Source organism: Harpia harpyja, chromosome 17 (assembly GCF_026419915.1).
Source record: "Harpia harpyja isolate bHarHar1 chromosome 17, bHarHar1 primary haplotype, whole genome shotgun sequence".
NCBI lineage: Eukaryota > Metazoa > Chordata > Aves > Accipitriformes > Accipitridae > Harpia > Harpia harpyja.
This window is the reverse complement of record NC_068956.1, coordinates 23,285,576-23,302,608: the sequence shown is the minus strand read 5'-3', so window position 1 is coordinate 23,302,608 and position 17,033 is coordinate 23,285,576. Positions and strand designations below refer to the sequence as shown.

General features: G+C 37.3%; 1 protein-coding gene across 5 annotated transcripts in view; it reads right to left on the bottom strand.

Moving 5' to 3' along the window:
• The window catches only part of SGCG (sarcoglycan gamma), a 163,456-nt gene that overhangs the window by 47,260 nt on the left and 99,163 nt on the right, over nt 1-17,033 (bottom strand). For all 5 annotated transcript variants that reach the window (XM_052812988.1, XM_052812990.1, XM_052812989.1 and 2 more), the window contains 2 exons: nt 9,992-10,093; nt 4,404-4,491 (listed from right to left, as the gene is read on the bottom strand). In XM_052812988.1, coding sequence (XP_052668948.1) covers nt 4,404-4,491; nt 9,992-10,093 — 190 coding nt within the window. The remainder of the gene's footprint in view (nt 1-4,403; nt 4,492-9,991; nt 10,094-17,033) is intronic.

Here is a 17,033-nt window from a genome sequence, read left to right as displayed (position 1 = left end):
TGGATTATCAAAGAAAGTTCTAGATATTTCAGTTTTGAAGGTTGATGAGCAAGCTGAGATAATGACATCTGAATCTTATACATGATTTTAAGACAGGAGCTATTCTAATGAAAATAGTTACCATCTGTTCTGTAGACAACCTTGCCTTGCCTATAAGCACCTCTCCCCACGGCTTTACTAATTCCCTCTGACTTTCCATCCTGTACCTTCCCACATCTGTGCCTTGCTTAGATTCCTTCCTTGCTGTCCATTGGCCCACATCCTTTTTTTAAGTCCCATTTCTCCCAGAAATATTCCCAAAGCAATCACATCCCCATAATCCCTTAACTAAATGTACCATTTCTTTTTTTGCTTTAATTTTTTTTTAATTATTTACTTGGTTTCAATATGAGCTTCTTTGGTCATATATGAGTTTTAAATGATTTTAAAGAGTAACTCAAACAAAATGGGTATCCTTGTCATCCAGAGGAATACTGAAGTCAAAAAAGAGTAAAGCACAGAATTTATTTGTTTTTTTAGTTATGATCCCTATTATTTTGAAAGTATTCTTTTCCTGGCAAGCAGTTAAAGGTATTTGCATTCAGTGAGACTTCTGAAAGCAGTGTAATTGTAGAACACGGTCCAAAACACAAGAAGATCTACAGCATTTTTTTTTAAACAGCTACAATGTCCAGATAACTCCTGCAAGAGGAATGTCCTGCAGGTGAACTGAAGAGCATGTAGAAACTTTAAAACAAGAGTGTTCATCGTGGAAGTTGCTCACATTTTATGTCATTTTAGTATATCTGTGATTCATGAGGGAAACCTTTTTCATTTGTGCATAATATGTGCCTTTTATCCTCATGTGAGGAACTTCACAGAAAATCCTCAAGTAAAGATATGTTTCACATCTCTCTTGTGAATTACTTCTATGGAAGACTGGGTATTTAAATCACTCAGTAACTTATTAAAATATTTTAACAGCTCATTTGAATCCAATCTTCTATGAGTTAGAAGGTTATTTTTGTTATGATCTTATGAATGATACTATATTATATTGTCATCTTTGGAACAATCCCAAACTTATCTATACAGCTCCTTCACAATGGCCACTACTCATATTTATTAATAGTGTATTAAGACATAATTCCAGTATGCTGGCAACTGTGGAAGGCATTAATTCTGTAGCAAAGGCATATGAAGTAAATCAGCCACACACCTATTTTTCGCACTTCTTATAAGGGAACATCATCTTATATGCATGCTTTTTATGACTGGCTATGGACAATGGCTAAAAATATCAAGCTATGTAAAGATGATCATTTACTTTAACAGACTGTCACTTACCCCAGTCACCGTTGTTTGACGGTATCTTTAGGTATTAACAGAATTCTTTACAGTATTAACTTTTTACTTCTCTTTCAACACTTTTCTATCAGTCTAAAATTAGTATGATTTAATATTAGTAATATTTCATGTTAGCATTTACAATGGTACCAACTACACCAGACAGCACATAAGACCAATTATTAATGAATTCAATAAATAGAATAAACATCAAATGTTTCAAATAATATGCAAATGCACTTTAGCACTTCCTTGGTGTAGTTTTGATTTTTCCAGGCTCAAATCATTATTTCATCTTCTCACCTAAGTATTTCTTATAGAGCAAGCCAGAGTGCTGTCAGAACTTCCCTGCTTCAGTGTTGAATTTGAATTGCCTTTACGCACTGAACTCTTTCAAAAGATTTGAGATGCAGGTCTTCCAGTCTACACTCTGCTCCTTCCTGCTGGTTTCCTCATATACTGCATAAGCCAGATACAGCCTCTCTGCACAGCCAGAGAACTTTTCGTCTGGACAACACTAAGCATTTGGCTTTCCCTTAGGAAAAGGTTAAAGAGGCTTGAGATCATAAGGTACAAAAACACTGAACTGCACATTACTGGGAGTAAAGCCAGAAAAGCCAAGTGATGAAAAGCAGAGAAACTACTAATAAGAAGGGAGAATACTAAATACAGGTGGTACTTGCTATAAATGAGTCACTACTGATGAGACAGTTCTCATCCAGCAGAACTCTCCCCCCTAAACACCACAGTCCATATTCTACAACATGGGTTTGTATTGACCCTTCTCTATCGGGTCTTAAGTTTACAAGTTTTCTTCAGTCTAGATGTCTCTAGCCCTACTGAGCAGGTATTTTTAACTTTCTATTTATTTAAGGCAGCAGATTCCATCTCACTTTCTGTAACGCTCTTTGTTAACTCTCTCAGAAGAAGACTAAGTGGTGACTGGGAAGGGGGAAAAAAGAAATGAAAAGGTAGTCTGAGATGTGTTGTTATTTTTGTCAGGCTTCATTTTCCTAAGGTAAGATCTATAACCATTGGCTGGCACAACAACTGAAATATCTTTCCTTTCAGTAAAATGTACCCTTTACACTGCTTCCAGCACTGAAGCTCTCTTTGTTAACAGGAAAGATACACTATGGGTGAATATCTCAGACTGCTCATTTATGGACCTCAGTTACATTACAGGTGCCAAAGTCCAAACGAGCAATTCACTTATATCACTCGTCAATGGTGACATTTTTTCCCCAACAAAGTTTCTTAATTATTCATGCAGAAACATTGTCTGAGAAGCAATGCACCTTCCACCTGCCAAAGGTATGTGATGTTTCCAGCTTTAAATATGGAGGCGCCTTATTTCCATAGGGACACAGTCCCCTAAGTGCATCATGAGTATATTAAAATATGACGAAAGAATTGACTTCAGCAGAAATCAGAGCAGCTTTTTTCACTTTCATGCAAAAGCACCTATTAATGATGGGACCACTCACCTGACAAGTCTCTAAACTCAATACAGGACCAAATATTCATGAACATCTTTATAGCACACCTTTCCTATTAGCAGTTCTAGGTCATGCAGGCTGGACACAGCCTGTCAAACAATTCATCAGGCCTTTGAGCTACTGCCTGACATGATTTTACCTGTAAGCTTCTCAGACTTTGGCAGAGATCAGGCTGGACGAATTAGTGTGGCGGTCAATGATCTGCTCTGCGGTCTGCCCTTCCCAAAGGACCTCCTGACAACTTCTTCTCATCAGGCAGGACGGGCACATGACCACAGTGCAGATACACATCTGGTCCCATGACGGGCATCCACAAACAGTACAGAGCAGACAGAATCAACAGCATATGTGCCACGTCACAGAAGTTTTGGCCATGTGATGTGTTCGGGTTTGGTCATGTGGTCACTGTGTAGTTAATTACTGCAAGCTAGTTTAATAACTTTACTAATAACACAAAACTGTACATTTCCTACCCTTAATTATTATCAAAATGAGATATGAATGCTACTATCATGTTTTGATAAATATTTAGGGACATTTTCTTAAAAGGAATAATTCAGTTCTTTATGAATAGCTTGAATTAAAAAAAAGAGATCTGAACACATTTAAAGGCCAAATTGTGATTAATTGTATAATATACATTTTTAAGGGGAATAGCAGGCTCCTTTATAAATTTTAAATTATATTTTTTATTTGAAGTGTGTTTGAAAACAGTGAAGCTTGCATTGATATGGTAGTTCTTCAAACAAGAATTTTCACAGAAGTTACACAGTCTCATCAGCATGGAAAAGTTGCTCATCAATGCTCATCTGGGTCCCAATCTAGTGAACTACTTAAGCATATCAGGTTAGTCTTACAGTTAAATAAGTAGGAATTTATGCATTGGTGCATGAGAATCTTAGAAGAAACAAGTTAATAAATTGCTATATTTTTCTCCAAAGTCAAATAAAGGTTGAAAAATATTAACAAAACTAAGAAAAATTCTGTTGTACCCGACACATATTGTTGCCATTCTTGCCTTAAAAGTATGATTTAAAGAGTAAGGTCTGCTTATTCTTGCTGCCAAGATCTATCACCTACATCTGTCTAGATCTATTGATTTCACTCAGCAAACCAATGTATCTTACTGCTACCAAATATAGTAAAACACGTAAATTTCTGAGTTGTGAACTGGCATTTTTTTTAGGACATCTGCTTAAATGTATTAGTCTCTGGAATACTAGGAAATTAAGAGAGACATACAGACCTCTCTAGCCATGTTCTCCTGTTGCACTTTCTTAGAAAATGATTTGCAACTATGAACAGATATTTACACAAGAAAAAGAGTAACTTCTGCAGTGACCTTTCTTGCATAACTCTGCAATAAAGAAGTGCTTCAAATATTTACAGAATTAATGCTTAACTGAGAAATTGAAAATATACTGTTGGTACATATTGAGTGGCAGCTGGACTATTCAAATATGGCCATAACAGTAAAAAATAATCAGGTGATTAGTGCTTTATATCCTCGAAGATCCTTGCAAATATTCATTACAATGTTTCCAAAACAGTGAACAAGGAAAAATCACTTAGACTTACCCACATTTAATCTGCCTGTGACTTCCCCATTTGAATTCCGAGCATTCACAGTCACATTGTGAGTAGACTGGAGAAGCAGTGATGAGTCCTGAAGTATGGAAAAAAAAAAGTAGATTCAGCAGAATAATTAGAATTGTTAACAGTTTTCAAAATTTAGTCTAGTGTTTCTATTAACTCAGTCACTGAAAGACTTTTGCAGCTACAAAACCATCCACAGACGTCATCAAATAATCTGGGCAGATATTTTGATTACTTCAACTATATCAGATTTAAAATAAGAAAAAAGTTATAGAGAATACTTCAGGTGAACAAACTCTGTGTTACTGCCCAATGAATGAGGTTGCTAACATTTTATCTTTCAGAAAAAAATGCTTAAGTACTAGGTTGACTACATGTCAATACATAATTGAGACTCCTAGAAGATAGCCATTTAATTGAAGTGTGAGTACCCCACTTTGCCAATTTATACTGTCATATTAACTTGGTGAGAAACATGCATGTGTGTCGTGGTTTAACCCCAGCCAGCAACTAAGCACCACGCAGCCGCTCACTCACTCCCCCCCACCCAGTGGGATGGGGAAGAAAATTGGGAAAAGAAGTAAAACCCGTGGGTTGAGATAAGAACGGTTTAATAGAACAGAAAAGAAGAAACTAATAATGATAATGATAACACTAATAAAATGACAACAGCAATAATAAAAAGATTGGAATGCACAAATGATGCGCAGTGCAATTGCTCACCACCCGCCGACCGACGTCCAGTTAGTCCCCGAGCAGTGATCCACCCACCCCCCACTCCCTCCAGTTTATATACTGGGCATGATATCACATGGTATGGAATACCCGTTGGCCACTTTGGGTCAGGAGCCCTGGCTGTGTCCTGTGCCAACTTCTTGTGCCCCTCCAGCTTTCTCGCTGGCTGGGCATGAGAAGCTGAAAAATCCTTGACATTAGTCTAAACACTACTTAGCAACAACTGAAAACATCAGTGTGTTATCAACATTCTTCTCATACTGAACTCAAAACACAGCACTGTACCAGCTACTAGGAAGACAGTTAACTCTGTCCCAGCTGAAACCAGCCTTCTGCTTCCTCAATGGTCCATGCAGCCTGTATGCTTTGGCTTGATTTTGGCACCTGGCACTGACTCTCCCAGCAAGAAAACTCAGACAGTGGGTGATGGAGAAAGTGGGTGGTTGACTAGCTCAGAGCTGACTTCAATAGATGACAGTACAGGTAAGAGTGTCAGTCTAAATTAAATTGTTTCCCTGTCTGCCACTCAGAAGGATGACAAAAGTGTATCAGCAGACTGAACAGCATCACATCCCTGCACCATGATTTGAGCCTAATACACCCTGTGCTGTTCCACGTCTGGTGTCCCAATACACAAAATCACAGCTGAAGGTCACAAAGCGATGGCACTCATATTTCACTTAACTCTCCTCAGAGGTTGCATCACAGCTGGGACATCTGCAGAGCAATCAGAGCCTCATGCCTACCCATCATTCTGTGCTACTTATGGAAGCCAGGGCATGCCAAGCAGGTGTAACTGGTATCTTCATTCATCCCTACCACACCTCACCACAACCCAGACTAGCTACAGTAGGCAATTCAAAATTTCATGTCATTCTTAAGACTGCAGCCAGCATGGAACTACTTCACCAAACATCTCCTTGTGTTAACTCACGGCTTGCTGTTGTGCTTGTTGAACTCCTCCCAGGCGATGTACCATTTCCAGTACTTATTCCCAGTCAAATTCTCTGCACTTCAGGCCCGTTGGAGCCTCCTCAAGCTTCTCCTTGTCTTGAAGAGCAGATGAGTAACTGTTTTGAAAGACCTAGCTGCCCACTGTGCCCCATCAGTCTAGATATACAGACACTAATGAAACCAGTTCATGGCAAGCAACCTGGCAGGGTCATTTGGAAGTGTACTAAAACTTTGTGAGGAGGGCATTGGTGGGTTCTCCTTATGTTTTTCTTCAATTTACCACCTGAATTGTCTTTAAATGCAGCTGATTTTCAGGGAGATCATACTGGCCACTGTCTTTACTTGATTTTATGTATCAGAAAATTATCTGGGGACAAGAAGTCTGATCACACTCATTTGGACCAGCAAATTGTAGCCACACTGGTAGACTTAAAAAGAAGGGAGGAAGTTTTTTGCAGTACAGGTTCTTTCATACTAAAGCATACTTTGTATCCAAAGGACTGGAACCTAGTAACTGATAAGAGTGCCTAAGCAGATCTCAGTTGCCACAGTATCAGGGAATATATGATATGAAGAGGGTATTAGCAAGCTGCCTGCTTGTGACCTCAGAGGAGGGGATACGCATTGCTAGATAAGTAAGTTTCTAACTACCAGAATATTGTTAAAGATCAGTCTTTTTCACATACATGGCTTCTGGTACTTTTTCTGGACTCAGGAGAGACTATGCAGAACCTTGAAGGGGTAACCCCTGAAAATCACTCCCAAGCCATGTTCCCATCATAATTTAATGCTTAGAGTATGAGATAACCTGAGAATTTTGAACACGTTTTACATGAAGAATTTTACTGCAAACACTTACCTAATGACAGTGGTAGAAGCAATATACAGTTTGGAGTCCAACTTATACTTTTTAAAAAAACAAAAGGGTATCTTACAAGTAGGAAGATAGGCTATCTCAAAAGAAGTCACTAAGTGAGCAAAATAAAAGAATGTCATTTTCTAAATTATATCAGGAAAAGGTGAAAGCTAACAGAAGTAACACAAATAATGAAAAGCCTTAGGAAAAAAGTAAGCAGTCTGTTAGAATGAGCATTAATGGTAGCAAGTTAGTATGAAGTGGAAAAGGAAGGTCAACAAAGATCCAGTAAATATATTACATTTAAGTACATCCGCTAAATGAGCCACAGATATGGGCATCTTTATTACACTTATTTGACTGCTGCTGGTTGATTTAAAAAATAAGTTAGTAATTTGTAATATCAAATGTAAGTGCAGATAAACTGTATTCTAGACCTGCAGCTTCCACACGTGTGTTGTTGACTCATTAAAATCTAGTAACATATTTATAATTGTTCAACTTTTATGTTTCCACAAATACGTATTAGCTAAGCTGCAATGGTGTTGCCCACAACTCTGTGTTGGACTCATAATGAAGGCATAAACTTGTAATAGGCTCCAGAGATGATGCACAGCAAGTACATTTTCTGCTACATATTTTCTTAGCACTTTGGAGACCTCATTAGGTGAGAAAAGCTGTTAGGAGACTGCAAGGAGAAAACTCTTAAGGCAAGAGAGAAAGCTCCTATGATACCTGTGAGCGGCCCAATCCTCTAACAGATGAACTTAGAAAAAGAAATCTTAACAAATAAGCAACTTTATGAGAATAAATATATAGATGGCATTCGCAAGATCAAGCTACAGGCAATTAAGCCTCTAGAAAGTTCAAACATTTTAAAAAGCCAGCAAACAAACAAAAACCTCTGATGAATTATCAGTTCATAGGGGGCAGAGACATGCAGTAGTCTGAAGGCTCTAATGAATGCATGCTACTAATGATCACGATGGGTCATTAGACAGCTAAGCTTATATTAGATGCTGCCACACCTCTTTCTTCCTATATTGTACTAAATGTATTAAGAGCTGGAAGGAATATTAAAAGAGCATGAATGTTAGCTTAACATTGCATAACAATTTTTGGAGGCAGAGGGAGTTCTTAAGTATTAGCTATGCTGGTCTTAAAAATTTACATGTCTTACTGGATAAACAACCTCAAGGGAAATTCATTTAAGCACATGAATAGTTTTCCCACTGCCTATGAGGCAGAAAAAAATACAGCATAAGAAACAAAATGGAAATATAGATTTAGTAATGGAATTTCATTAAGTAAGAGCTGTTCCTGCTACTGGAAATACTTGTTGCAGAAAGAGAAAAAAAAAAAAAAGGCTTAATAGATGTAAAATAGGTTGGCATTGCTTAAATTTCAGTAATCAAGCATTTTAACAACCTCATTCTGATAATTTTATTTACATTTTCTCTTGCTATAGCAATACAAACACTAACTTTTTTCCTAGGTTCATAAAAGTCTCATAGCTGGCTATTTCTTCTTGGTGAAGACCATTATATGTTTGAAGTAATGAAAGAGCCGTATTCAGCTTTTACTCTCATTGAATAGCAATTTATTCAATGAAATGTGCCATTGGCTGATGACAATGTTCATAAAATATGGCTTTATTTTGCGAGAGTTTGGATTACAGACAACAGATCTGAAAAATGTTCATTTTGTTGGCCAGAAACAGATATCGCTCTACAAAAATTCACTGGAATAAGATTCAGAGTTCACCTGGATAATTAAAAAACAATTCAGATTCTCTCTTCCCTCCTCTAAACCCAGTATTTCAATAAAAATCTTTCATAGCATACCCATTCTCAGTGCCATTTTAAAGTTAATCTGCTTGATAAATATTTTCTTTGACCAAGTACGTTATTCCTTTTTTACCTCAATAATAACAAAATATTCTGTCTATGTAAACAAAATTAAATCCTAAATTTTTCCATTTAGTCTTGTAGATTTTATATACCTGAAGATATCATACATTTAATATCATTGTTCTAGAAGTGACAAAAACTGAACTTTTTAGAGAAACTGTAACTTTTCCAATAGGATCCACTAATTTTAGAGATATTGAAACTATTCTGTAAGGGATTGTATTGGGTCTGGCTGAGGTGGAGTTAATACTCCCCATAGCAGCGCTGTGCTCTGCATCAGTAGCTAGAAAGGTGTTGATAACACACCAGTGTTTTGGCTACTGCTGAGCAGTGCTGGCACAGCATCAAGGCTGTCTCTCCAACATTTTTGCCCCCCCTCAATGGCAGGCTGGGGCAGGGCGAGATCTTGGGAGGGGACATAACCAGGACAGCTGACCATTCCATACCATATGACGTCAGCTCAGATATAAAAGCTAAGTAAAGGGAGACGGAAGGGGGGCATTTTTGTCTTCCGGAGCAACCACTACGCGTACTGAAGCCCTGCTTCCCAGCAAGTGGCTAGACATCGCCTGCTGATGGGAAGTAGAGAATAACTTCATTTGTTTTTCCTTGCTTTCGCGCACGACCTTTGCTTTCACTTTATTAAACTGTCCTTATCTTGACCCACGAGCCTTTTGTTATATTTTCTCCCCCCTGTCCAGCTGAGAAGGGGGAGTGATAGAACGGCTTTGGTGGGCACCTGGCACCCAGCCAGGGTCAACCCACCACAGGGATGAATAAACAAAACAAGCAGATTCGCAGGGAAGCCTGCATTAAAAAATAAACTTGGTAAAAATAATGAAAAGCTTTCTACACACTCCTATAATTTTAGCTTTACTTATATACAACTACCTTTATAATTCCTTTTTGAGCTACTTATCACATGCCTACGAGAAAAATATTAATTAATGACCTAATGATCATGCTTGTAAAGAATGCAAAAATATGTGTGGATACACATATACACACACACGTATATACATATTTCCATGACAGATACCTGGACTTTGCATAAATTCAACTGTTCATAAGTATATTCATTTCATTTTAGCATTGTTGAAAGACTATCTGCTTACCACTCGAGAATGGATTTCTTTGGCATAAAGAGGGAATAAGAATTCCGATTCTCCTTCCAAACGAAGGCCGTCTTTCGTGACACGCAGGTGGCCCATTCCAGTCTGAGGAGAAGATGCAAGAATTATGCACATTTTGTTATTGTTGCTGTATTTATTTTTTGTTCTTTTTATAAACCGAAAGTTTCCAGAGCTGCCTGCCTCCAGTCTATTGATAAAGATGCCCATAGTAATGCATTTAAAATTTTCAGAATTCCTCATTTCTTCCAGGAGTATTTTTCTTTAAGAAACTGTAGCTTTCAAGAAAAAGTTATTAAAGTTGGGTTTTTTTTTTTTTGAGGAAAAAAAAAATATTACAGTCATTAACTTACAAAGAAGTGCATTTGTATTGGCTGTGCTGAAATGGCCTTTGTACTTGCCTTCTAAAAATGTCATGAACAATAAACTTTTACACGAGTACTCACATAAAACAAACCTTATGTTAACATCTCAAGGTTTATTCTATCAATAACGTATTTTACAAGGAATGTAATACTTCTAAGCCTATTGAAGAGACAAAGAGGGATTTTTATTTGCTTCCATTTTCAGTAATTACTTCTTTCTTTTTAATTAATTTTTCATTCCTTGGTTTATTTTTTTTGCTCCTCTAATTGTAGGTCAAGACTACATCTCTCACACTATCATCTTCCTCTCTATCACCTGCTTGTCAGTTTTTGTACCTTCTTCATTATCTCTTAGTCGCTCCCTCCCGATTTTAGTCCACTTGTGCTTTCCAGTCCGTATCTTATTTCATTCTTTTTACTTTCATTCATCATTATCATAGAACTGATAATGTGAAAAATGACTGAGGAATTACTTCAGTAAGTACATCTGAGGACTTGCAGGCTTCAAATGCGAGGTATTTCACAGGTATTTAGCTAATTTGTAAAGGATTCACCCCTCCCCTGCCATAAAAAGTGAGAGAGAACTTGGCAAAACAATTTGCAGCCTTACAGCTTGGCCACATGTGAAAATATTTCAAGTCAACTGCCTCAAACTACAAGGAGTAGGTGGGAGGGCTAAATAAAAAACAGTAAATCCAGAAAGTATTTCCACTCCAAATATTTTTCAGGTTGTTCTCCATGTAAGCAGAGAAGAAGAGATACAAGACAGGCCACTGATGATACATCAATAACCTGTTCATCTAATGAATTATGCCTACCACTGATTAAAGCTGTAACTTTAAGAGACTGTAATTGTTTTCAAATATGGTATGTTCTGACCAATGAGATTATATACTTTATACATCTATAATGCTAAATAACATGTCTAACCAGCCTTCAATGAAAAACTGTAGCTGTTTTCTTTTAACAGGCTTGAAGAGAGACAAAGAGAGAAACAAGATTTGCTTAAATTCCGTAGGGTAAGAAATATTCCTGTCAGCAGTTCACTCCACTGGAGAGTACAACTGCGATTCCTCCTCAGTAAGGATTTATTTCAGGAAAGAGGCTTTTAGAATAGCTATTTATGGAATCTGTTATTCAGGGTCAAATATTTTACTGCTTTGAAATACATAATGTACTGATTTTTCTCAGTGGAAGTAGATACAATTTCTAAATTCTAGCTCATTGCAAAGCTTTTAAAAAGTACCTACTATATACTGATACATCTAATGAGGCAAAAAATAATACCTATGATGAGGTCCCTATGGCTTTCATTATCACAATTCCTAGCAAGCACTGAATGATTTAGAAATATGTGTTTCTAGTGAGGACTATGGACAGTTTTTTCTAACTTGTAACACAAAACAGAGATCATTTCAACACCATGAAAACACATAGGTTTTAAGACAAACACTTTTGAAAATATGATATGAAACATCAGGATATTCTAAAGAAATACCACTAACAAATGGCTCTCATTTAATTAACTAAATGTAGGGTCTCATTATTTGCTCTGATCTCATGCCTCTTCCATCAGGTGCAAGTAGATTATATTAACCATCAGGTTTAAACACAGTTTGCATATTTTTCTGGAATATAAAGAACTAGATAAACAGTATATTATAGTGTAAGTATAAAAAATTACATAGACAAATCTGACATTTAAGAAGGCAGACGAAGTAGCAGCAATTAATTCTCGCTCTGAAGCAGATTGGGGAAAAATAACAAACTCCTGGGTGGCAATCTCTATCCTGCCTTTGGCTTTGCCAGGAAGAAATTTTTAGTGGAGACAAAAACCCTACAATTGATATTGAAAAAGAAGATTATGCAATTTACTCAGCACACTCTTTCTAATGGATTCAGATTTTTCAGCAAAGATTATTCTAAAAATTCTATCTAGACAAAGGAATGTCTGACATCAAGAATAATATGCCATGTGACAAAATTGAGTACTTTAACTTATCTGTAAGTTCTTATTTTTGAGTAAATCCAGCTGTATCACTCAGAATTACTTTGTATAAATATGTCCTCAAGTATGTCCTATTTTCTTCATCAGGTATTTCATTTAAGCATTGACACAAAGCTCACAGAGCTCACATTCTCACATATTTGAATAAGAGCCTCATTATTCATTCTCATTGGCCACTTGAGAAGTGCAAAACCATATGGAAATTTAGACTTGGGTTACCTGCATAAATGACTATCTGTGATGACTAACAGATAAACCCTGTAACATGCATGAGAACAATAAAAATGTGGATTTCATATAATGATCCTCACTTCTATTACATTTGTGACTGTAAACAATTATTATTTCCTTAGTACCATGATATTTGAGCATCTCAAGTTTGTAAAAGTACTGAGTTATGCAGTACTGTGAGATGGAGAAATTCTATTATCCCCCTTTCATAACTGGCAAATTGAAGTTACAAGGAATATAAAAGAGAGGGATTTAGGATAAACAACCACCCTAATGCACTGAGATCCAACAATAAGTTCATAAAAAGGAAGAGTATAATAGTTACACATAATGTTCTCTCAACAACCACTCTGCTTCTTACATTACCATTTAGGAGAAGCCAATTATTATTTACTGAGTATTGTGACTTCCTCAGTGATGAACAAACTTGATGTTTTCAGTTTTAAGTATTTGATTCTGTTCCTATTCAAATGATGGAATAAAAGTATTTCTCTTGACTTGAGAAAAGGGTCCAAATATCAGTTAGATGCAGACTTTGATGCAGTTACACAATAAGCTATTGATTAGGAAAAAAAAAGTGGTTCATTAAACATAGCAGATGTATGGCAAGTCTGGATTCTTGTTATCCTGATGTTAGTGACTGTCACTGCTGGAGTGTGCTGGCCCTGAGCTGTAACATGTTGTGCATATAGCCCTAAGCCTCATGTTTTCTAATTATTCAAAGCCCTCAGCGAGGCAGGGACTGAGCTGTATAGAAGAGGAGGATGAAATGGTATCTCTGTAGACACTAAGCAGATTTTGCTATTGCTGCAAGGAGTTGTCTGGCATGGAAACTGCTGGCAGCTGCCAAACCCTTATGCACCAAAGATGCAATTTAGCGTTAGTGTTCACAAAGGTGTGACCAGTTTTCATTTCAAAACTGCTAGGCATATTCTAATTGGAGGAAGGAGATGTCTTCAACTGCAGTAGAAACAGTTTTCATCATTTGAAAATGCTCCTGAGGAGGTAAGTGCTTGTAGAAACAGAGACAAGGCCTTCTACAAAAAGTCAAGCTCTGTGTGGGTTCAAGCCTCATCAAAACTCAACAAAAGGCTCTTTGATTCAGAAATCATGGTCTAAAGGATATTTGACAGCTATTCAGTGAATTGCCTACATAGGGATACTCCAAACCACCTGAAATGAGTAGCCACCACTAGAATCCTAGGTAAGACTCATTGTGCCATGGAGCATCTGGATGGGAGGACCATCTTGGATGGGTTATCATTCTCTTAGACTCTAGACACAACAAATGTAAAGTACTTTCCCTCTGAAATAAGGGGAAGCAGTTCCATTCTCCACAAAGCCAGTAGAGAAGTGCAGTATGTCCACAAGCCATGGAAAGGCCCTTAAGTTTCTTTCAGAGGACTGTAGCTGGACTGAGTCCTTCATCAGGATTAAAAAGTTCCAAAAGCCATACTGAAGGCTCTGGTGGTATGGACACCTTCTTCTGGCTATGAATATCTGCGCTGAGGAAAACGGAGAAATGACTGGATAAAGCAAGTTTGACAGCATTGGTATGGCTAGCGCTAAAGGCCTGTCCTGTTAAAACAGGATGCAAGAACTCTCCCTCCTTCATCTGTTGTTATAGTGGGACCTGTTGCTCTGGCTCATGACCAAGAAAGCCACATGGAAAGAGATGCACATTGCACATTGCTGTGGGACTACGAGGAGCAGAAACAAGCAGATGTAGCTCTAGGGCTCCTGCATGCACTGACTTGCTCTCATGTAGCTGAGCCTCATGCTGTATATGGCTTATGGAGCCAAAAGAGCATCAGATGATGTACTTGGGATTTACCTCCCAAGCCTATATAATAATGATGTAGAGGTCTGCTGCTGTAGGCACATGGCCCTTGGAAATGAGGGTGAGGCATGAGGAACATTCATTCAGTTTACGATGAGTACTTCTAATCACCTGAATACAATCAATAACTGTAACTTGCATTTTCCTACCAACGTAGAAACTGATACACATGGGTGCTCACTATATTGGGTCAACTACTCAACCACTCTTCATGACATGTCACGTCACTGTCTCTGCACCTTCTCAGCATTAGACTCAATTGCAGTCCTCAGACTCCTCTAGACAACAGAAATTAAGCTTATGGTCTATGTATCAGCTAACAGCTGCACAGAAAGATGTGTATTTTCCTCTTTTGGGGAGAGATCAAATACTGGAAAGACAGGCATACCCACATGGTAGCATGGGTACAACAATAAAATCTCTAAGTTGATTCAAACATTAGCTTTAACACTCAATCCAATTCAAGTAGCTCCTGTCTCAGGAGTTAATAGTATGTTTGATTTGTAATATCTGCTCCCTGAATATTCAAATTTTCCAAATATTAAAACTCCACACATGCTGTAGTTGCTGATTGGAACCGATAATGGTATTAACTTCAGAGTAGAGAGGATGCAGCATTTCCATTCAGATAACACCTTTTCTTACTCAGAGGATACTTACATCCTACTTCTAGGCCAGCCCAGGGAAAGACCTGGGCAAGTTCAGACCGAGACATCATTTGTTGTGCCCCAAAGCTAGTTCAATTAATGGCTTTATAGATCCAGCTTTCACTGCAGTACTTCTTGCAGCAATTACTATTTAGAGAACCTGCTTTGCAAACAAGAGCGTACTGTTTCATTGAGATAATAGGACTGTGGGTAGAGATTGTTAAACAGCAATCAGCAAAACAGGATTGGTAATGAATCTGATGAAACTCTGTGTTTGACTTACAATATCTATTTTAGAGCTAAGTATGTGCTTGGTATATTAACATTACTGATGCCTCATCTCATTTTCTGTTGCAAGGACTCTATTTCCTGGGCTCAGACAGAGAAGGTTATCTGACTCTTCTTAGGTGACAGTGGAGCCTTTTCTGTCAAAGACATTGGTCAAATCAGAGCCCTTAGCAATAGCAAGCACTCCTGGTATAGAAGTTAGTTAGTCTCACCTGGCTTAGGGCTGGATACAAACTAAAACACCCTTTGCAGATATGGCTAGAAAGTGGGTAGGTAACAATCCCTGATCTAGAAAAGCAGATGGCCACTTTGAACTCAACAGTTTTGTAAGGACATGGCTACGAAAGATGCAAATTCATCATACCATTGACATGTGCTTAGTTTTGATGAGATTTCTTTCATAAAAGAGGATAATATTTAAGATGCATACTTTCAAGATATTTTCAGGTCCTCTTTGTCCTGATACATAGAATAACAGACTTTCTTAAGTAAAGAAAGGTATTAAATACAACAGGTATTACTCAGGAGGAAAAAAAAGCTTCTGAAAACAGATTCAGTTTCAGCTTCGTTTCCTTGTTTCGCAAGGACCAAATTCTGTTGCTGGTTCTGTACTGCACAGACATTTCAAAGCTGGATAATACTCGGCTAATAAAAATGCCATTACATCTGGCATTACATTTCCTGTGACCGATTTACTCAACATTATAAAAATAGACTGCTACATATATTTCTTCAGGAACTGAGTTTTTGTAAGTTGGCTAATTCATTTTATTATATTAACATTTGTAATTATGCAACTTAGCTAAAGAAATGGAATTAAATCTTTGATTTATAAAGGTTGTCAAAAGGATTTTCTTCAGAACACTGCATGATGTTCATTTCTTGAATTCCTCTGAGGAATCAGGGATATTTGCATGGTGTATGTGATTACACAGACTATGTATTGATTCAATATTGTAAATCCTATCATTTGTACTAGGGGACATTTCATCTTATGGTCTCAGTGCTCTATGCCTTGTGTAAGCACACAGTGACAAGCATCTCTACCCTGACAGAATCTGCTGTCTAAATAGTCAAGATGACAAAAATGTGAGATGAAAAAAGGACAAAGAGATGTTGCATCCCTCACAAGCACTGTTGAAGATGTCTCCAGCTCCATGTGAAAGTAATGAATTAAATATTTTACCTTATGTTTTGTCTTGCAGCTATCATGCAGATTTATTTTAAAATTATATTATCATATTAAATAGCAACCACTGCAGTATATTGCAATTAAAACCAGATAATCTCCAGTAACAACCTAACCTCATTTTGAATTACCCAGCCTTCCCCTCATTTTAGTATTACTGATTGAATGAAGTATACGAGCAGAGTTTTGGTTACCTTTGCTAAATGCCATCATGACCACTTTTTTATTCATGGTACAAAAATGTGTAGTGACCACAGAGATTTTACACATAAAACTATAATCACCTACTATGATGCTTCTCTAATGACGTTATTGATAAGTGCACTTTTGTAACCCTTATCGAGCAAAATGAAAAACAAATCTTTTCGATTTTCCATATAGTACTTCACAGCAAGCTCTATTCTAGCACTGACAATAATATAATCTTTAAAATAATGGCATAAATATATGCTATGCATC